This window comes from Trichosurus vulpecula, chromosome 4 (genome assembly GCF_011100635.1).
Source record: "Trichosurus vulpecula isolate mTriVul1 chromosome 4, mTriVul1.pri, whole genome shotgun sequence".
In the NCBI taxonomy this organism is placed as follows: Eukaryota; Metazoa; Chordata; class Mammalia; order Diprotodontia; family Phalangeridae; genus Trichosurus; species Trichosurus vulpecula.
Genome location: NC_050576.1, coordinates 146,431,642 through 146,455,102, shown reverse-complemented (window position 1 = coordinate 146,455,102; position 23,461 = coordinate 146,431,642). Strand labels below are relative to the sequence as shown.

Genomic DNA, 23,461 nt, shown 5'->3' with positions numbered 1-23,461 from the left:
TGTATGTATGTATGTATATTCTCTTCAGCTACCCTAATACTGAGGTCTCATGAATTATACACATCATCTTTCCATGTAGGAATGTAAACATAACAGTTCAACTTTAGTAAGTCCCTTGTGATTTCTCTTTCTTGTTTACCTTTTCATGCTTCTCTTGATTCTTGTGTTTGAAAGTCAAATTTTCTATTCAGCTCTGGTCTTTTCACTGAGAAAGCTTAAAACTCCTCTATTTTATTGAAAATCCATATTTTGCCTAGGCGCATGATACTCAGTTTTGCTGGCTAGGTGATTCTTGGTTTTAATCCTAGCTCCATTGACCTCCGGAATATCATATTCCAAGCCCTTCAATCCCTTAATGTAGAAGCTTCTAGATCTTGTGTTATTCTGATTGTGTTTCCACAATACTCAAATTGTTTCTTTCTGGCTGCTTGCATAATTTTCTCCTTGATATGGAAACTCTGGAATTTGGTTACAATATTCCTAGGAGTTTTCTTTTTGGGATCTTTTTCAGGAGGCGATCGGGAGATTCTTTCAATTTCTATTTTACCCTCTGGCTCTAGAATATCAAGGCAGTTCTCCTTGACAATTTCTTGAAAGATGATATCTAGGCTCTTTTTTTGAGCATGGCTTTCAGGGAGTCGAAAAATTTTTAAATTCTCTCTCCTGGATCTATTTTCCAGGTCAGTGGTTTTTCCAATGAAATATTTGACACTGTCTTCCATTTTTTCACTCCTTTGTTTCTGTTTTATAATATCTTGATTTCTCATAAAGTCACTAGCTTCCACTTGCTCCAATCTAATTTTTAAGGTAGCATTTTCTTCAGTGGTCTTTTGGACCTCCTTTTCCATTTGGCTAACTCTGCCTTTCAAGGCATTCTTCTCCTCATTGGCTTTTTGGAGCTCTTTTGCCATTTGGGTTAGTCTATTTTTTAAGGTGTTGTTTTCTTCAGTATTTTGGGGGTCTCTTTTAGCAAGTCATTGACTTGTTTTTCATGGTTTTCTTGCATCACTCTCATTTCTCTTCCCAAATTTTTCCTCTACTTCTCTAACTTGCTTTTCCAAATCCTTTTCGAGCTCTTCCATGGCCTGAGACTAGTTCATGTTTTTCTTGGAGGCTTTTGACGTGGGCTCTTTGACTTTGTTGACTTCTTCCGGCTGTATAGGTCTTCTTTGTCACCAGAGGGAGATTCCAAAGTCTGAGACTGAATCTGAGTCCATTTTCGCTGCCTGGCCATGTTCCCAGCCAACTAACTTGACCCTTGAACTTTTTGTCGGGATATGACTGCTTATAGAGTAGAGTACTTTGTTCCAAGCTTGACGGGATGCGCTGTTGTTTTCAGAGCTATTTCTGACAGCAAGCTCCGCCACACCAGTGCTCCTCCTCCCCCAAGAACCACCAACCTGGACCTGACTCAGATCTTAAGCAGGCTCTGCACTCCTGCTGTGATCTGCCACTTAATTCCTCCCACCAGGGGGGCCTGGGGCCGGAAGCAACTGCAGCTGTAGTTCTGTAGCTGTACCACCTCCACTGACTCCGGAGCAGTGGCCAAACCGTGAACTCCTTTCACTATCCCCACAGCTTTTCCCACTAACCTTCTCTGTTGTCTTTGGTGTTTGTGGGTTGAGAAGTCTGGTAACTGCCACAGCTCACTGATTCAGGGCGCTAGGGCCTGTTCTGCCCGGCTCCTGGTCTGGTTGGTCTGGGTGCAGCCCATGCTGGGCTCTGCTCTGCTTCACTCCCAGCTATGTGCGTGATAGACCTCACCCAGTGACCATCGAGGCTGTCCTGGGCTGGAGCTCTGCTTCTCTCTGCTATTTCCTGGGTTCTGCAGTTCTAGAATTTGTTCAGAGCCATTTTTTATCGATGTTTGGAGGGTCCTGGGAGAGAGCCCTAGGCAAGTCCCTGCTTTCTAGCCATCATGTTGGCTCTGCCCCAAAAACTCTTTCTTCTTACCAGTTTTCCCATTATGGCCAAGGGATCCACCATCCTAGTGGGCACTGAGGCTCACAAACTCAGCATTACCCTCAATTCTTGTTTTACATTCAACCAAATATCCAATCTGTAACCAAATTTTGTCATTTTCTACCTTTTTCATATCTCTTATTTATATCCCCTTAGTTCAGGCCCTCCTCTCCTCTTATCTGAACTACCTCTTCTGGACTACTGCAATAACCTTCTAACTTTTGTCTCCCTGCCTCAAGTCACTCTGATTCAGGAGTATGCTGGTACACAACATTACCCTTGAGTACAAATATAAACTCCTCTGGAATTTAAGTGTTCATAATTCTACCTTCTTCTACCCTTTCAAGTCTTGATTCACTTTCCTCCCTTTTACTCACTCTCATCTAGCAATGCTGGTCTACTTGGCAGTTCCTTGAACAGACCTCTCCATCTCCTCTATCTCTGTACTCTAGTCCCCTATGCCAGCATGGTCTCCTTCCTTACTTTCAGCTCTCCTAGTTATCCTGGCTTCAAGTCTTGACTCAAATCTCACCTTATGAAGGGGGCCTTTCCAGGTCCTTCCCCAATTCCCACTCCCACTGCTAATGTCTTCCCTTTTGAGATTACCTTCCACTTACACAGTATGCATCTCATATGTATCATTTTTTGCATACCGTATTCCTGATTAGAATGTGAGCTCTTTAAGGGCAAGGACTGTTCATGCCTTTCTTTGTATTCACAGAGCTTGAAATATAATAAGCACTTAATAAAGGCTTGGTGACTGAGTGACTGGATAGAAGTTTTTTATAAAAGTCCAAGTGAGAGCCTTACTGGGATAGTGGCAGTATTCATGGAGAGATGTGCTAAAGGCAGAATCAGACGCATGGGGACAGTAAAGAAGATGAAAAAGGCAAACATAGCTTTGAGATTTTGAAATGGAGTGTTTGGGAAGATCATGATGCTAATCCAGGAAGGCTTTTGGATGGAAGATGATTTCAGCTTTGAACATGTTAAACTTGATACATTCATACAAGTGGAGATGTTTAGGAAGAAACTGGTCTTTCTTAATCACTCCATTCATGAATGGTCCCTTTTCTGGGCCTCAAGAAATACTTGACTTTTCTCTCTTTTCCACTAATCCTGTATCATTTTAAATTTTATATGTACATCAAATCTCCTTACCAGAATATGCTATATAAGACAGAGACAAATGTTAATTGAAGTTGAAACCAATGTTAAGTATGTCTTATTAAAGCACATAGATACACTGAGTGCATGTCAATCTATGCATGCCTTTTCTAGCCTGCATCCCTATTGTCCATTGCTTTCTTTTCCCCTCTATGATGGTGCAGTCCTCTACATTTTCTTGTCCCTCAACTCCCCCACCTCTTACAACAGTCCCAATCTGACATCAAACTCACCATGAGAGTCTATCATTTGAGTAAACCTTTCATTCTTTCTTCCTCCAGCCAATTATAGGGTAAGAGGAGGAACAACGGAAGTGCGTTTCTTAGATATCTCTTATAACCTCCATCTGAGTCAAGGCAGTTAACTGCTATAAAGTCTACTCACTGAAATAATCCCTGGTAATATTTATCCAGCCCCTCTATACTATAATCTCTCCCCTTTCCTTCCTAGTCTCTGTTTCTACTACATTCCAAGAAATGTCCACAATCACGATGAATAAATTTTTAACTTGAACCTGTTTTTTTCTTCCAGAGAATCAAAGGATTCAGAGTTGAAAGGAAATCTCGGAGATCATCTAGCCCAAATTGCTCATTTTATAAAGAAAGGCGATGAAATCGGGAGAGTCTTAAATACAAACACTTCCTCTGACCCTTATTATTCTTATTATTTGTATGGTTGGAGCAAGTTGTTTTGCTTCTGTGAACCTCATTTTCTTCATATGTAAAATGAGTAGCAATATCCATAGTATCCACCACACAGGGTTTTTGTGAAGATCCAATGAGACAAATGAAGTACTATGTAAAACTTGAAAGCATCATCTAAATAAGAAGTAGTATTATTGCTGCTGCCATTGGCCAGGTCACAGAGTTTACGAGATAATGCAATGTCAGCAGCTAGTTTGGTTGTTATTATTCAAGAACAAATGAATACCCAGAGATGTTAAGTGTTTCCCTCAAATTATAACATCCTAAAAGGGCAGGGATTTTGTATCCTGTTTCTTTTATATTGATTTCCAGTTCAAATTTCCGAGTGTTTCATCTGTTTAAAAACAATCACAAATAACAATCCCCTCCAAAATAAAATATCCTCTAATAGTAAAATGGGAGAGAACAATAATTTTCAACAAAGTATTTCAAAGGTTCATTCTATAAGATGCTTTGCTTTCTAATATGAAAGGAATAGGAAAACATATTATATACAAATATAAATAATGGATTCCTCGCTTATTTAAAAAGGGAAATTATTAACTGAATTCATTTTAAAATATATTTCAGAAAACATGGAAGATTAAGTTTAAAATTATAACCAAATTTGATAATCTATTCTCTAAAACACATACCTTTGACCAGAGACCCACACAGAGAATTTCCCATGAATATTCTTTTTTCCTTCAGGTTGTTGTAAGTATGTTAATGCTAAATGTTGCCATTTTCCCAAAACGAAAATATTCTCCTGTGATTCAACTTGTGCTAGCAATCCAGCTTTCATATCATCATTTGGATCCATGCACATGCTCCAATAAAAAAATTTTAAAAAGCAGAGAACAACAGTCTGTAAAAAATCCTGAATTTAATATTTACTATATATCTTACAAGTAAAATTAAATATTTTAAATCATATCATGTTCTCATATTATTTAATTAGATAAATAAGATTAGGTTACTCTTAAATTTCATTCATCAATTTTGTTAAAACAAGCAAAATTTTTAGAACACAGTTATTAAATAACCTATACACATTTTGCTGTTTAGTTAATATTCATTGCTCTTTAAAAAATAAGCTATTTTTAATACAATATATACACATTTAATTTATACTAGTTACCCTTCATTTAACATTAGCTATAATTACTACAATAGGAATAATTAAATTCTTTTCTAATGAACTATTTGGCTTTTGTTTCCATATTTAAATAGGAAAACCCCAATTTATAAGATTTATGCTATAACTTAAGATAATCTGCATGGAAAAAGCATTTACTATAATAGTATCCTAACAGTTGTCTGAAAAAGAATTTTTCTGGCATATAAAATTGTTGTTGATGTTTGTCCTTCATTCTCAAAGAGGACTATGACATTAGGAAGATGATGCTATGACTTACAAGTAAAGTGGATTTAAGTGAGGGAGGGCTGTGCAAAGTCAGCAGCCTCACTCTCTTCTCCAGAGCCATTTGGGTCTAGGGGCAAGGTATAGATCAGGACAAGTGGAGATGGCTTTGGATGCAGTTGGAGACCACAGGCCTTTTTAAGCTAAGGTCTTCCCCAGGTCTCAGTCTGACTGAGACAAAGGCCATTCAGTTAATAAGGTCTTAGTGAAATAGAGCTAGAATAATCTAACATCAAGATAATTTTTATGGAATAATATTTTTATATTTATAACTATCAGGGTGAATCTCCCTTTGTTTCTAGATTTTTTCTGTCATTCTAATGACATTTTACAGTAGATTTTAGTAAAATCTAATAAAATAAAAATCTAGTAAAATAAAATTTTGAAATAAGTTACTTAAATACATGTTACTACTGAAAATAAAAAAAATTAATACCGAAAGATGAAAGTTCCAGTACTCAAATCAGCCCATACTTGTATCATCAATGCTTTGGAGCCTAATGAAATCATATGAATACAGCCTTCTTCTACAAGTTTCTCCCCAGAATTCACATATTCCACACTTTCTGATTTGTTCCCTTCTAAGGCAATAAGCAGATATTAGAAAATTGATTAATTAAAATAACTGAAACCCCCCAAATTTTAAAAAATTTAATGCCCTTACCATTAACCCATTTTAATAACCAATAAAAGTGCTTCAAAATTCTAAAATATTATTTTTTCTAAGTTATGATACACATAGTAAATACTTGTCTTTCAACCAAAAGAAGAGAGTCCTTTTAAGTCATTTGCAAATTTTAATACATCTGGCTTTCATAAATGAGGTACCACTGTAGGACTTGAAGGAGATTTACAAATATATGCCTTGTACTTGTGGCGGCACCTCTGTAGGATTTGTGGATATAATTTAAGAAATCAGGTAAAATCTCAAATATCAGGTCTGAACTGTTATAACTAAAGGGCTACAAATTTTTAAGTAGGCTATGATAGATCTCAGAATCATCAACAAGAAAAATAGAATAGAGGAAGAAGGTGGTCTACAACAGAGCCTTGGGGGATACCTACAGTTAGTGGGAATAGCCTGGGTGAGGATTCAACAAAGGAGACTAAGACATAGTCAATGAGAAAGAGAATAAGGAGAGAGAAGTATCATGAAAACCCAGAGAGAAGAGTATCAAGGAGAAGGTGATTAACAACGTCAAAGTATACACAGACATCAAGAAAAATGAGGATTAAGAAAAGGCCAGTAGATTAGTAAATTAAGAGATCACTGGTAATTTGGGAGAGAGAAGTTTTAGTTGAACAATGATAACAGAAGCCAGGCTTGGAGAATTATGAAGAGAGTGAGAGAAGAAGTAGAGACACCTATTATAGATGGCCTTCTCAAGAAGTTTAGCCTTTAAAGCAAGGAAAGAATTAAGACAACAGCTAGTGGAGATAGATGGATCAGATAAGGTTTTTTTAAGTGGGGGGTCGGGAGGAGTGACATAAGTGTATTTGTGGGCAACAGGGAAACAGCCAGTAGACAAGGAAAGACTGAAGTGAGAGAGGGTGGGTGATACAGAAGAATACTTGCCCAAAAAAATGGGATGGAATGGGATGAAAGGGGCAAGTGAGGGCGTTGCCTTAGCATAGAGAAAGGTCACATCTTCGGGTGAGAAAGGAGTGAAGGAAGAGATAATGGAGGCAGATATATGAGTGATGAGAGATGAGAGGGGTAGAAGAGAGAGCACTCAGCAAAACGTCTCAATTTTTCTGCTGAAGAATGAGGCAGGGTTCTCAGGTGTTTGGAAGAGGTACTGTGAGAAGTGTGAGGAAGAATGAAAAGATCTGGAATAGCTTCTGTGGTGAGTGCTGCAGTGAACTGATAGTGAGGTGTAAGGAACTAGGATGTTTACCCTGGTGAAAACTGGTGGAAAATAATGGCTAAATATCTGAAAAGCTATCAGTGGGAAAGGAATGAACTTATTTTGGTTAAGACCAAGAGGGCAACTAGAAGTTACAGAGGCAGATTTGGGCTTAATATATTAAAAAAAAAGAGATAAAAGCAAACAAAAAACTTTTCCTAACAAATTAGATAGCCCAACAGGGGAATGAACTATCTGAGAAGGCTGTAGGCCCCTTATAACTAGAAGTCTTCAAAAGAAGCTGGATTGTCAAAAGATACCGCGGAGGGGATTTCTGTTCATAGAAATGACTTTCAACATGGAAGCAACCTGATTCTGAAACCACTGTCAAAGACAGAATAAGAGCAAGTGATTTCAGGGATTTATCCATCCCTCATCCCTATCTACTTTTTGCTTTTCCTGCAAAGATCATAACTGGGTTAGCCACACAGTCAGTCCTGGGGCTAATGGAAAGTGGGGCACTAGGGAAAGGTTTAGGGAAGCAACAAAACATGGAGAAGTAAAAGAAAAGAAAAGACGGGTGAGGAAAAGTCATGAAGCAGCAGCAGGAAGGGAAAAAGAATTCTTATGTTTATTTGGCATTTTTAAGAAGAGTATACATTAGTTAGACTGTCTGCATACAGAAAAAATATATTAATAATGAACAAGTTAACAGAAAGTAAGAATGTTTCATATTACTTTTCTAAAATCCTCAAAACCTTCTTCAGTATGCAAGTCATATGGCATTCATCTTATAAAAGAAATAAACACGAAGAGTTTCATACCTGCATCATCAAGGCTGTCATCTTGTATAAATGATGATTTCTTTCTTTTCTTTATCTTCTTTCCTTTTTCTAAGGTATTTTCTGCTTCACGAGTACTTTCCATATTAAACCACAATGAAACACTGAATCCTTCTGACATATGCGGCCAACAATTTTGCCCAACCAAAGGCAAGTGGATTGGGGCTACATGCCAAGATGAAAGAAGCTGATGGGGAAACATCTCCCTATCAACTTCTTTCTTACTTTGAGAAAATTTTGCCCTTCTTAGCAGCCCAATAGCCTTATTGTTGAGAATACTACTATATTTTTGTGAAAAGGAGCTGCTGCTTAAATTTGGTACATGAAATAAAGGGAAAGTTAGATATTGTAATGGACTCATATTAATATCAGACTCAATAATTTTCAGGATACCCTTAAGAAGAATTTCCTAGGGAAAAAAGAAATGAGAATTTACAATCAAATTTACAACTAATGAAATAAAAGCAAGCATGCAAATCAGAATTCTTACTGAATCACTTACCCACCCATTATATAATTAAAACATTTTATCCTGGTTAGTAATGAAATATACAACACATGCTTTTATTTTTAAAATATAACTATGATTAATTTTTAAAAGGGAAACTGACCATAAATGACATTATCGCAGAACTTTGATAGGCCAGCTTAAGAATTTAAGTGAAGAGGTATAATACAAAGAACCACTTCAGGTAGTGAAACTTAGGCAAGTTCATACTGTGAGTATTAACATAATCTAATACACTTACTTTTCAATTTATTCCACAACTTGAGTTTTCTAATCACTCAGATTTTAATATATCTATGTTTAATATAAGTGAGATCGCTATATTCCGAGCTGAGACAACATATTTGAACTCTCATAAGTAAGTTTCAAAAACTGGATCTCATGTGGAAGTTTTGAGCCTTCACTATAACACATGAAATTTGACAATACAAAATAAATACCTATCTGTATCAGAGGACAGAATTTTCTGACAATAAACATATGTACACTTATTAAAAAGTTTTCAATACTGAACCTTTCACCTAATGAGCTATACCTCCTGGAAGCCAACCTTATCTACACCTAAGTCCCAGCTCTGGCTATAATAAAACTTTTGGTTACCAGTATCAATAAATCCCTCCTTTAGATCACATAAATATGCGGAAGACTTTTAAAAAAAAAAGGAAAACACTGGGAAGAGAAAATAAGATAATGTAGACCACTATAACTATAATGGTGTGCCAGAATTTGCACTGTCAGGTTCAACCATGGGTACTGAGTATCTCTTTTATATTTCTGTTTCTCTAATGGCTAGCACAGTACCCTATAAGCACTCTATAAATATTTATGGCTGATCATGTGGTAGATGATAATAAATGTACTGAGGAAAAATGACAAGCACACCTAATGGATAGTCAATTCATGACTACCTAAAAAGTAGAAGGGAATAGTGATATGGATAATCTTTAATTCAAAAATCAATTATATTTAGCTACAGAATTCACTATGATATTTTAAAAATATTTTTAACATCCAAATTATGTTCTTTTGGCTGATATTAAATTAGTTTGCATTTCTTGAGCACAAGTTTATAGCAGGAGGAAAAATATAGCATGACTATGTAAATAGAAAAAGTCACAATGGTATTGTCTAATCCAGATGTAATTATCCAAAATTCAATGTACAATAACTATTGAATGTAGAGGTATGGATGACTGATACTAAAATAATACATTCTGGTAAATGGTCCACAAGTCATTTTATAATTATAGCATATTTACTGTAGAAGGAGATTTCTCCAGAAATATTCTCAATAGAAGGGTTAGCTCTTCTGAACACATTCTTGAACTCATCAGGGACACCAAGAGATCCATCAGTACTATCTGGCATGCTAAGTTGGCAAAGGGAGAAAAAGTCACCACTAAATTAAAAGTTCTGTACAAGTCATTTCATTAAACAAGCTCAAATATCCATCACTGTGATAATGTGTATGGTTCATGATTTTTTAAATTGATAACTTTGTTAAGAGAAACAAATAAGTATCTAAGAGAATTCAACCAGAACTTTTTTTTAAGGAACATTAGCACCATATGTAGACCAAAGATATTTTTAAAAATATGAATGAATATAGCATTTGGTAAATGAAATTTAAATTTAACAATAATTTTAATTCTTAAAAAAAAATTCTGCTCTCTTAGTAACTTGCAAATGTTTAGCTTATTGCTATCATTTAAAAAATTTATTTTACAAATTAAATGTTTTAAAATAATACTACTTTGTATAAGTGGTTGATCATTATTACCCATCAAAACTTGTTTAAGCTTTTAAAAATATACTATAAATAGTAGATGAAAATAAACACAAAACTTCAACTACTATGTGTCTATAATGCTACATGACTATATAGGTACCTCTATGTATCCATAGAAATATATAAAGCATTATATTTACATATTTGTATGTAGAGGAAGCTAGATGTCTCACTGGATAGAGCACTGGATCTGGAGTCAGGAAGGCTTGAGTTCAAATCCAGCCTCAGACACCTACTAGCTGTATGATCCTGGGAAAATCACTCAACGTCTGTTTGCCTTAATCCACTGGAGAAGGAAATGGCAAACCACTCCACTATCTTTGCCAAGAAAATCCCACAGACAGTATGGTCCATGGGTGAGAAAGAGCTGGACATGACTGAACAACAATGTATACATGTACATTATATATAAAAGTACACAGTACAACATATATAACATGCATATACATATGTATATATGTATATGTATGTGCATGTTAAAGCTTAGTGGTATGTACACATACACTGGATACCATACACAAACCAAACAGTAAGCATGGGAGGATGCACAAAGGCAGCAATTTGATGTTGTGTAAAAAACATTAGACAAAGAATCGGGAAACAGGGATTCTAGTCTTAATCGCTACTACTTAGTTGTGTGACCTTAGTAACAATCTCTCCAGCTTCAAAAGGGTTTGGATTACAAGATCTCTAATATATTTTCCCAGCTCACCTATCTATGAATAAGTAAAGCTGCACATAACTCAACAAGTTTTGGAAGAGAAACTAACTGGAAAGTCTAAGAAATTGCAAACCTTGTTCTAGTATCAAATCAATGAATATTTACAATCTGCCTAATCTACGCAAACTAGTGTGTTAATGTCTTAGGGTATTATAAAATAGTATATGACACGGTCCATACCCTAAAGGAGTTTACAATCTAATTAGGTATAGAAAAAACTCAAAAAAAAAATTCATATTCATATAATAGAATATCACAATAGAAGAGATTGTGCAAAGTGGTATGTAATTAATACACATCACAAATGCTACAGGAATTTAGAAGAGACATTTCATGTTGGTATAGTCAAAGAAAGTATGATGACAAATATATGCAATCTGAATTTTATTTATAAGGCTAGAAAGGATTTGGCTAGAAGGGGAACCTTTTTAAGATCAGTGAGGGGAAGGTCATGATCAAAAAGGCATGGAGATGGGAAAGCATAAGGAGTATTCCAAAAATGGAGAGGGTTTGTATGTGTGTGTAATAGGTGACAAATCTGGAAAGGTAGGCTGGGTCCAGATGGTGGTAGTCCTTGAGTATCAAGTTAGGGAATGTAGATTTTATCATATAAGCAGTCTGCAAAAGGCTTTCGAACAGAGGAATGTCATGATCAAAGCAACATTTGGAAGAGTAATTAGAATATGGTTTCTAGATTTAAAGGAGAAAAATTAGAATAATATAAGCTTTTAAACCTTTAAAAGGTTAAAATTATTATTAAAATAGTGGGTGTGAAATAAGGGCATATGCCCTCATGGGGTAAATCTGGAAAAAGAAAGAACAGCAGGGCAACGTGGCACAGCAGACAGAAAGCCTGTCTTGGAGTCAAGAAGACCCAGGTTCAAGTCACTCCTCTGATACATAAAGCCTATGTGACCCTAGGCAAGTCATTAGTCTCTCAGTGTCCCAGGCAACTGTTAAAGACTAGAAGTTACATAATAGTTGCTTCATTGGTAGAGAGTTTCTTCCACAGGAATTCCTTACATCAATTAAATAACTGGTCTGGACCAAACAAAAGAGAAATAAAGAAAAAAGAAGGGATGGATCTGACATACTGGAAAAAAGGAATCTTCAGAATTTTATAACTTCCTGAGTACAGAGGTTAAAGAAAGAGAAAATTATCAAAAGTTTTGAGCCTGGGTGACAAAGTTTACATGGTACAATAAACTAAAATTGAGTCATCGTTAGGAGAGAAAATACATTCTGTAAGATAAAGATTCCATTTTTAGAGGTGTTTGTATTACTAAGCTTAAATTTTTGCAGGGAATATGTTGAGAATATAGAAACCCACCTTTATTTGCAGAGGGTAAAGATAGCACAGAAGCAACTATTTTCCCTCAGTCACTGCCAACACTTATTCTTTTCCAGTGTGGAAAGAACTGTTACCATTTGGTCCAACTTGGATGGCTAGACTGCATATATATATTTAGGATACATATATCTACTGGAAGAGACCTTAAGAAAACAAAACTATTTTCCTTGCTACTATTATTCAACATTACATACTGTTTTATACAAAGTGCCACAGAATCTTAGTTAACTCTAAGGCAAAATGATTATTCCATTTAGTAAACAAAATTTGTTGAAAGTATACTGTATTTAGAATTTGATGTGCTATCAAAACCATAACATGGAAGTTTACCATTACAGTAGTCAAAGGGTCTACTGCTTATTGAGTTTTTATATTAACTTATATAAAGTAAATACTGGGGCAACAGTACATTTGCAAATAATAAATTTAAGGAGAAGGACCATATTGTTTATCATAGAGCAGGAGAAAGAATCCAGACTTCCAAAATCCTGAAAGAATGTAAGGTCTCTGAGGACAGGACTAGTTCATTTTAATCTTTCTATTGCTAGTACCTAGCACAGTGCTTAATTCACAGTAGGTGCTTAATAAATGCTTGTTGGGTGACTGATTAAACAATACTATCTGAAAGGGTAAATGCTGCTATTCTAAGATTTATCCCTTCTACATCTGTATTTGAATGGAATAAAAAATTATGAACATATGAAGTTTTCAAAAGATTTTGTAGGGTCTGTTGGGATTTTAAAACTGCAGGTGAGCAGGATTTGAGTTGACAAACTGCTTACAAGAGAATCTTAAGGATATTAAAATAAAAATACTCAAATTGACCTATAATCTCATAGATCTAGATGTCGCCTCCAAAAACTCAGATTACAACCCATGAATGCTTGTTTATCCTATGACCACAACCTCCTATAAATTCACCATGGGGTGCCACAACATGTTCAAGGCCTTCCTTGATTTCTCTCGATATTACAGACATAACAGTGAAGCACTGTCACACAAGCTGGTAACTATATTGGAATGTCCATACTCAAACTCAGCCCCAGATGCCAGACATGGCCAGAGACAGTTGCAGGATTGAAGTCAGGGCACGAAATTAGATGCTTAGTGCAAAGGCAAGAAATGAGAAGTAAAGACTAGGGCCTCAGTCAGCCCAAGAATGGGGACCTCAGATAACAGTGTGAACAATCCCTCATTTGCCAAGGACAAGAGGATGGCAGAAAATGTGAGGAACCTCACATTTGTGCTTTGAAAATACAAGGTACAGAGAGCAGATGTGTGACCGGAATGGAGAAGTACAGAGGTGGAAAAATATCACTAACTGTACAAGTGTGTAGTTGAGGCATTTGGAGGTCAGGGCTTGACATGTTACAAACAATGTTTGAAGTTTTAACTATTGACTATTCTTATTCTAAATGAGGACTAAGTCTTTTCAAAATGAGGAATATTTCTACAAGGCAAGATCCTTAATCTGAAATAAATTGTGTGACCAGAAAGTAACAACATTGACTACAGAATTCCTCTACCTCTGCCTCAATAGCACATGAAGTAGGCTACTCACTCCAACCCTAAAAGTGATTTCATTACCTCTGACACTGCTTCCTAGTGATGTCATGTTTTCAAAAGAATGAAAAGCACAACTCCCTCCCTCAAAATTATGAGGCCCTTGCTATAGGTTGTACATGAAAACAGAATCATTTACACAGAGCTAGATTAAAATGGTCTTCAGTAAAATAGGATTCTACCTGCCTTACTTGGAGAAGCACTAAGAACAAAATCCAGGTTTCCTGAGTCTTAGAACCATATTAGTCCAAAATGACTAATTCTGCCTCAAAAATCCCTAGGAAAGCAAAAGATAAAGGAAAAAGATAGAAAGGCAATAGAAGACAAAAAAGACAAAAACTAACTGTTAAATATGAATTCCTTCAACTTAACAATTAAAAAAACTATATGAAATTGGTTCTCCTCTCTTTATTCGTATCACCATTATTTTCCCGGTAACCTAATTCTTCGATTAATCTTTTACTCATCATTTTCCCTAAATCCCTTAAACTACCTAATTGCAAAGTCCATTTAGAATAATTCTTCCTTGGAAATGCTTTTCGAATATATTCCTTCCTTTCCATTCCCATCACCAAAACCCTACTCCAGGCTTACTACCTTGGACCATGAGAGTCTCCTAAGGTGGCTTCCCTGATACAAGGTTCTTCCCCTCCAAAGCATCTTGCACAATTGTTAAACACTATTCTCATAGTAAAAGATCATTCTATTCCTCAAAGGAACCTTTGAAGGTTTCTTATTTCCTTTCACATCAATTCCGAATTCTTCCTGTTATTTCTCAAGATTCTTCATAATCTGGTCCACCATGCCTATACAATCTTATTTCTACTACTTTCTAAGATACATCCTTTAGTCATTCTTGTCATATTAACTTCATGTTTTTGTTTGTGTTGTTCCATTCACCTGAGATGCCTTCCTTATTTCCTAATATAAATAATTTTACCATTCGAAGTTCATTTTTAGGTCATGAAGCATTCCATGACTACTAGGCTTAACTGATCTTCCTTTCATGGACACATACAATATTAACATTTGGAAGGAATCCCAGAAGTCATTTGATAAAGCATTACTTTGGACCACTTTTTATAGTGTCTATAATTTCTACCATATAATTTAATACTATATTATATACTCCTTGAATTTTTCAATATTATTCCTTGCATTCGTGTTGTGTCCCTAATTGTAAGAGTCACATGGAAAAGCACTTTCTAGTCTCCTACAAAAGTGCCCAGGCACAGCGCTGACCATAAAGCAGACAAGCGACACTTTTTACTTGACTGCCTGTTATCACGTTGATACAGTGCTATATTGTACTTATTATATATTAATATGGAAATTGTTTATGAAAATGAAGTAGTCAAACTTACCTTGTAAACTAGAATCATCCTTTGTAAAAATTTTTAGGAACCCTCCTAAGAGATTTCTCACAATTTGCTGTGAATTAAAACACGAAAAAATTTAAAATGAATCAGCGCAGAGATCTGCAAAAAAAAAATACACTAAACAATTATGGTACTTTATTGAGTTAACTGACATTTTGGTTACAAACAAATATTAAAATAGAATAACTGTACAGTAGTCTTTGTAATTTGTTTCCTACATAAAAATGGCCTTTAATATCACATTAAGCAAAAGTCAAGTTGACAAGTATTTATTAATCACCTACTTATCTGCCAGGCACTGGGCTGAGTGCTGGGGAGACAACAGAACAAAGGCAAATGATGGTCCCTAATGTAGAGAAAGTCACAGTCTAATGGGGAAGACAAGTGAAAACAAGACATACACATGGGAAATTGGAAACAATCCCAGAAGAAATGCACTAAATTTAAGGAAGCTAAGAAAAGCTTTCTGTAGAATGTGAAATTTTAGCAAGGACTTAAAGTAATGGAAGCCAAGAGGCAGGGATGAAGAAGAAAATTCCAAGCATGAGGGGCAGCCAGAGAGAGACAATGCACAGGCAAGAAATGAAGTACCTTGTTTGAGGAATAGTAAGAAGGCCAGTGTCACTGAATAACAGCTATGTTGGGGGTAGGGGAAGGAGTAAGGGATAAAAAGCCTGGAAAAGTAGCAGGGGGACAGGTAATGATGGGCTTTGAATGGCAAACAGAACATTTTATATTTTATTATTAGAGATGATAAAGAGTTACCTGAATTATTGAATAGGGGGAACATGGTCAGACCCACACTTTAGGAAGGATTCCTAGCTAAATACTCTACAAATATTATCTCACATTACGGGATATAAGTACTATTGTTATCCCCATTTTACAATTGAGAAAACTGAGTCAAACTGAAGTTAAGTGACTTGTCATACAGTAAGTATCTGGATTTGAACTCAGGTCTTCCTAGTCCAGGTCCAGTACTCTATCCACTGTGCCACCTAACAACCTCTCTCATATTCATTTTCTCTCATCCTCTGTAAAAATGATGATCATGACAGTATGTACCTTATATGATTATTGTGAATATAAAATGAAATAATTTATATATAAAACACTTTGCAAACCTTAAAGTGCTATTTAATACTAGCTATTATTAGACTATAGTAAACAAAAAAGGAAATGAAGCTATTAATTAATATTCATCTCATATTAACCATATTAAAATTTTACCTTTTGCATGAGTAAAGTCACATTTTTTTCCTTTTGCCTGATGATTTTCAAAAAGCTCTCAAAGACATGGCCAAGCACATCAAGTTTGACTTTACTGGCTGAAAGCAAATTTAATTCCAGTATACAAATCTCAGGATATATTAATTCTCCTTGTGCAAGGTTTTCAATCACATCATTTAAATAACTTGAAGAACTGATGTATCCTGTTTCAGTCTTTACGTCTTCTAAAATTTAAAAAAAAAATGTAGTTAATTTTCATTTATAATTTAACAAATATAATTCTAATATTGACTATCATTTCAAAACTACTAGTGACATTAATAATAGCACCTCAGGTATTTACTAATTTTCCTTCTAGGTGATTCTTTGTTAAAAATGATATTTATACAAAATAAAAACAATTTAAAGGATACTATAAAGAAAAGTTTACATCTGTTAAACAATTTAAATTTTTCAATGCCTATAAGATTTCTCAACCTAACCATTTAGCCAGTACCTCAAAATCAACCTCTGAAAAGCCTAGTTTACCTGAAAGAAAAGTGATTTGATAATCAGGGATATCTGGGTTCAAGTTGTGACTCAAACATACACTGGATGTGACTGCAGGCAATTCACTTAACCTCTAAGTGCCTCCTGGCAACTCACTGCTTTGGTAAAGGGAATTTCCTTATTGGGAGGTCCAATACCAATGAAAACAGACAAAATATGTATACACCCACGTGTTTGTGCATGCACACACTTTTTTTGGGGGGGGGGTGCAAAACCTCTTCTACCTCTTGACTTCACCATTTCTATCAGTGGATTGGGGACATCACTATCCATACAGCCTCTATGCTTGAGATTTTGCGTATCTTTTACTTTCCCTCCTCCTTAATTTTCATTATTGAATTGATAAGACCTATTAATTTGACTTCTGTAGTATCTCTTGTACGCCCACCCTCTCTCTGTTCTCACTGACAGCATGCCAATACACTACCACCACCAAATATTTATTAAATCCTTGTTGTATTAAGAGAACTAGGAAGGGTACTGGGGAAGATAACTCAGGATCTCTGACTTCAAAAAACTTACAGTTGAGGTTGCAGATGCACCTTTAACAGAAATAACTACGAAGACACAATATTAAATGTTGGGCACATTAAAGAAAAGTTATATGAAATCTGAGGGGGAAAAGTTACTACCAACCAAGGGCATCAGGAAAAGTAGAATTTCAGTCGGACTTTAAAAGATGAGTAGAAATTCAACTGGCAAAGAGAAGCATTCCTCTCTAGGCTGAACTTATCACTATACCATACTTTCTATACCATACACCCAGAAACCAATTCTTTGTGAAAGCTCACTCCACCTGTGTATTTCACACACTGTAAATATCCTCTAACTCTTTGATCTCTCCCTCTAATTGGGTGGTTCCTCCCATAACCTCCACTTAAAGGAGATGCCCAAGTTAGCCACATCTTCATTCTTCTCTACTGTACAGAGAAGTACCTTCATCTCTTTCCCTCTCATCCTGTCCCCCTTTCCAGCTTCCTTTTACGTGCTCCCTTCCCCACTCAGAAAGTGCACTCCTTGAGGGCAAGTAGTCTCTATTTGTATTCCTTGCACTTGGTAGGCAATTAATAAATGCTTGTAGGCAGTGGAGGGAAAAAACCAAACTAAAGCATCCAAAGCATAAGGGGCACAACTCGAAAAAAGGCAATACGCATTTTTAGAACCACAGAAGGCAGAGTGAAGTTAACAGGAGACAAGGCTGGAAATGTATGCCAGATCGTCAAGGGAGGGCTTTTAACACAAGGAAGAAGAAAATCAACTTTAATTAGTAAGAAACAGAGAATCGCTGAAGAGTTCTGAGCAAAGGAGTGACATGACCACATCTATGTGTAAGAAAGTGCAGCTTGGCAGCAATATTAAGGAAAGATTAGAAGAAGTAGTACTTTGGGAAGCCCTGCTGGGAGTCTATTTTGATAGTCTAAATGCATGATAACCTTGTTAAGGTGGTTTCAGAGAGAAGGGAATAAATGCAAGCAATGCTTCAGAGAAGAGATTAACAGGACTTTGCAACTTCAAATACAAGAATAAAGGCAAAGGTAAAAGAACGAGACAAAGCTTACAAAGACAACCCAGTTTTCCATATCTGATTACATATCCATGTGAAGATATTCTGTGGGTCATGGGCGATGTGCAAGCACACACATGACCATCAACAATGAACCTGAGACCAGCACCTCCTCTCCTGGGTCCTTGGCATTCTGAGGACCCAACCCAGTTGACTGGTGACTAAATATATACAAACTAATTCAGTTAGCCCACTATAACTATTGGCTGGCCCTAACACCAGACCATGCTTCAGCTTTCTATCTCATCCAATCATCCAGCCTTCCATCTAGGCCATCTTTGCCACCACATATGTATTTATGCCTCCTTCTCCCCATTGTTCACCTCTTAAGAACAAACTTCCCTTTTTTGTTACCTCTACTCTCCTATATGTGCTGTCTTTCCCAATTAGAATGTAAACTCCTTGAGAGAAGAAACTATTAAAACATTTCTATTCCTAGTGCTTAGCACAACACCATGTATATAAGTAAGTACTTAACAAATGCTTTTACATTCCATCTCATTCATTTGGGAGTCATGTGAATAAATGGAGTTAAAACTAATGCAGTGTAGAAAGAGGAGAGAGAAATCTGGGAAACATTTACATTAGATTTGAGAGTGCAAAGAGCAAGCAAAAGAATCACAGAAGGGCAAGGAGAATATTATGTTTCTGAAAGGAAGGTAAAAGAAAATATACACTAAGAGAGGATAACAAGTAGTGTCAAAAATGGAAGGGAGATTAAGAATAAGATATGAAAAAAAGGAACTGGCCTAACAGTACCAGATTTCAAATTATATAAAACAATAATCCTCAGAACAATTTGGTACAAGTTTTAAAATAATCAAGTTGATCAATGGAATAGGTTAAGGCAGGCCTGTACAACCTGTGGCCCGAAGGCACACCAAAGGATTTCCGGCACCCTACGGAAAATGTAGAGGACATCTTTCTCTACATTTCTCACAGGCCCCCCCCCCCCCGCCCCGAAATCCTTTGGCAGACCACAAATTGTGCAGACTGGCCTTAAGGAAACAAGATCCCAAAAACAACTGGACACAGTAGTATAATGTTCAGTAAACCCAAGGACACTAGCTATTGGGTCTGACAAAAACTTTTGGGAAAACTGGAAAGCAATCTGGCAGAAATTCATTTTAAACACTTTACTCCATATGGTACAAACTCCAAAAGTACTTATAACTTAAATAAAAAAGGTGATATGAAAAAATTAGAGGTCAAAGGAAAGATTCTTCTCAAACTATGGCTACAGAGTGGATCCTGTCCTAAACAAGGGATACAGATAATTATAAAAGACAAAAAGAACAAATATGATTATGAAAATTGAAATGCTTACGGACAACCAAATTAAGTGCTAGTAAAACCAGAAGTGAAACACTTTGGGGGAAAATCACCTTCACAACTAATTTCTCTGATAAAAATATAATATAATGATATATAATTAACACAAACATATAAAAATGAGACATTCCCTAATATATAAGGTCAAAGAACATGAATAGGCAGTTCAATGAAAAAATGCAAGCTAAGGAATAACCGTATAAAAAAATGTTCCAAAACTCAAGGTAACAGGAATGCAAGCTGAAAATAACTGAGTCTCCATCATCATATTGGCAAAGAGGACAAAAGAAAATAGCAATGGCTGAAGGAGGACAGGCATGCCAGTGTGCTACTGGTGGAACTATGAGTTATATCAACCATTCTGGAAAATAACTTGAAACTATACCTAAAAAGTCACTCAATTGTACATACCGTACCCTATGACCCAGTGATATGCTACTACTAAGAATATACTTCCCATGAAGGTCAAAGACAGAGGATTTTAAAAGACTGATATGTACAAGATATGTATGATATACATAGTAGCACTTTTTACCGTAGCAAAGAATAGGAAACAAAACAGGTATTTTTCAATTAGGGAATGGCTGACTCGAATGTGGTAATATAATGAAATTTTAATGTGCACAAGAAATAATGAAAGGGATGGATTCAAAGGAAATATGGAGACCCTGGTATGAACTGATGCAAGGTGAGGCGGGCCAAACCAGGACAACAATTTACACGATGCCTACACCCAGAACAAGAGATGGAACAACTCTGAACAACCTCAAAATGTTGATGAAAGTAGCAACCCATCATGACTTCAAAAGACTCCACCAGGTGATGGATTAGCCTTCCAGGCACGGCTAACAGCCACTGAAAATCCTTGGAGTCAGAAGATGGAGTGTCTTGTGTGATGGAGTAAGATAACTGGAAGGGTGGGGAATGGGGGGAGGAGTTTATAAAGGATTTTAAAACCCAAACAGAAGAGTCTCTATATTCCCAATTTTGATGACAGGGAACTAGCCAATGGAGTTTCTTGAGAAGGGTGACGTGGCTAGACCTGCACATTAGGAAGATCACTTTGACAATCTAGTGAAGATGTACTGGAATACAGAGATACTTGTGGCAGGGAGAGCAACCAACAGAGGTAGGAGTGAGGAGGTAAGAGCCAGCCTGCACCAGGGTGGGGTCAGTGTCAGAGGAGAGAAGTACATTCAAGAGATATTACAAAGGTAAAATCAGGAGGCCTTGGTAATAGATTGGATGGGGGTGGTGTGTGAAAGAGAGTGAGGAATTGAGGATGACATCTAGGTTATGAGCCTGGGTGACTGGGAGGATGGTGGTACCCTCAACAGTAATAGAGAAGTTTAGAAAGGTTTGGGAAGAAAAACAGTGAGTTCAGTTTTAGACATGCTGACTTCAAGATGTCTCTCAGTTCACAATCTCCAACAGGTAACTAGAGATGCAAGACTAGAGATCAGAAATTGGAGCTGGCTAAGTAAATCTGAGAGAATATGGGCATGATGATGATAACTGCATCCATGGGAGCTGATGAAATCATTAGGTGAAACAGTACAGAGGAGAAGAAAGCCCAGGACAGAGGCCTGTGACAAATTTTTTCAGTAAAATATGAGGCAAAGTTCTTAACAGAGAGGATGATGATAAAGAAAACCATGGAAGGTTTGAGGAGAGAAGATGATGTTTAGAAGAGCTGCTGTTACATGAGACAGTGAATTAATGAAGGGGTTGTAGAAAAAGGATTGCCTTGCAGCAGTGAGGATCCAGTTGAGTTTATGTAACAAGACTTTGTAGTGGACCCAGTCAGCTTGGCTTCATGATTTTCTCCAGCTATGTTCATCAGCATGTGTGTAGAAGCAAATGCAGCAGTGGGATGTGAGAGTGATCCAAGGCTATACCTAGCATGTGGTGAAGGTCTAGGAAAGAACTGATCATCCTTAGTGAGAAATAAGGAAATTTATGGGACCAGAGAGGAGGAGAGAGCAGGTGATGATGTTCAGAATCAGGAGGTGAACTAACCAGCTTACCGTCTTGATCTTGAACATGTTTGGTTATCTGCTCTAAGTGTGACAGACCGTGTTTGGAAGAATCGCTGAGGGGAATGAGATAAGGAGTGGAAACAGAGTAGCAAGACAAGTATCCACCTTTCTGACTACCTGGAATGGACCTCCACTGGTTTAATAGCACAGCCCATAGAGAACAGAGGAAGAGGGAAGAGGCTGGGGTAGACCTGCACAACTTGGCAGTAGGTAGGGGCCAAAATTAAAATAGGCTAAACCTCTTCGGGCCACAGCAGCTGACCTTCCAAGTAATGGTATAATTAATGATTAAACTCTTTTGCAAATAAACCATATTTTAAAAATGGAAATTTCAATTAACATCAATTAATTACACTTATTACTTAAGATTTTTATTTATCATGAAATTCTCCTTTCAGACTAGAGACAGACCGACAATGGTTGGTTGCCTGGGGTCATGTGACAACAGAAGAGAGTAAGTAGTGGCCAAGCTATATGACGGGCACAATAGTGACTAATAGAAGGCAGGTTAAGTGGGGCATAGACAAAGCACTTGTTACATCTTTACTTTCATTTACATCTACATTTTTCACGGGTCTCCCAAAATCCTTTGGTGGGCCACAAGTAGCCCAAAGGCCATAAGTTGTGCAGGCCATGTCATTATCTAAACTTTATATCTACTCCAAAGAACCATTCAGTACACAGCACAAACTTAATAAATGTTTAACTCAATTTGAATTGGACCAACTTCTAAATAACAGATTCTAAGGTATTTATAAAAATACCTGAATTTTAAGAGACACATTTCTAACAAGTTTTTTAAAATTAAAATTTTACTGGGAGACATGAAAATATGAGAATGTTTCTACTGAAAAGCCATCATTGCAGCTAGGTAAACTACCTTTACAATTTTTATCCAAAAAGAATCTCTTATAAATCTTCAGAAATCATAAAACCAAATTTTTTCTGCCATCTACAGGTGAAGAAAACACAGGCTTTGGGTCACAAAAGAAACTTATAGACCATATTGTGGATCCTGACAATATTGTTACCTAAGTAAGACCAGTACTTCTGAGTTACAGCCTGTACTGAAACTTACTGACTTCAATAAATATTTCCTATCTATATTATCCAGACTGTAAATTCCCAGGAGTCCAAAGTTCTAGAAAGTTCACCTAAGTTGTCAGTATATATAAACAATTGGAGTCCTCTTCAGTTCTTCAGTCCCTCAAGTCCCATATCTAATCAGTTAGTAAAAGCTTATCAGAACTATCCCCAGTAAGTTAGTCTCCTTATCTCCACTCCAGTGGTTACCATCCTAGATCTAGCCCTCGCAGTCTCTCACCTAGATTACTGCAAGAGTTTCTTAATTGGACTGCCTGCCTCAAAGCCCTTCCCTCTTCAATTCATTCTTTACATAACTGCCAACGTTCTTTTCCTAAAGCAGAGATCTGACCATGTCACTGCCTTGCTCAAAAAGCTGCAGTGGCTCCCTATTATTTATTGTCTGTTACTTGTCTTCATGATAAACTG

General features: G+C 36.5%; 1 protein-coding gene across 1 annotated transcript in view; it reads right to left on the bottom strand.

The window, feature by feature from the left end:
- Nucleotides 1-23,461, bottom strand: part of LYST (lysosomal trafficking regulator) — a 172,078-nt gene that overhangs the window by 121,973 nt on the left and 26,644 nt on the right. Inside the window, exons 8-13 of the mRNA XM_036757264.1 lie at nt 16,466-16,689; nt 15,221-15,287; nt 9,692-9,801; nt 7,907-8,333; nt 5,672-5,816; nt 4,469-4,642 (exon numbers count right to left, since the gene is read on the bottom strand). Of these exons, the coding sequence (XP_036613159.1) occupies nt 4,469-4,642; nt 5,672-5,816; nt 7,907-8,333; nt 9,692-9,801; nt 15,221-15,287; nt 16,466-16,689 (1,147 nt within the window). The remainder of the gene's footprint in view (nt 1-4,468; nt 4,643-5,671; nt 5,817-7,906; nt 8,334-9,691; nt 9,802-15,220; nt 15,288-16,465; nt 16,690-23,461) is intronic.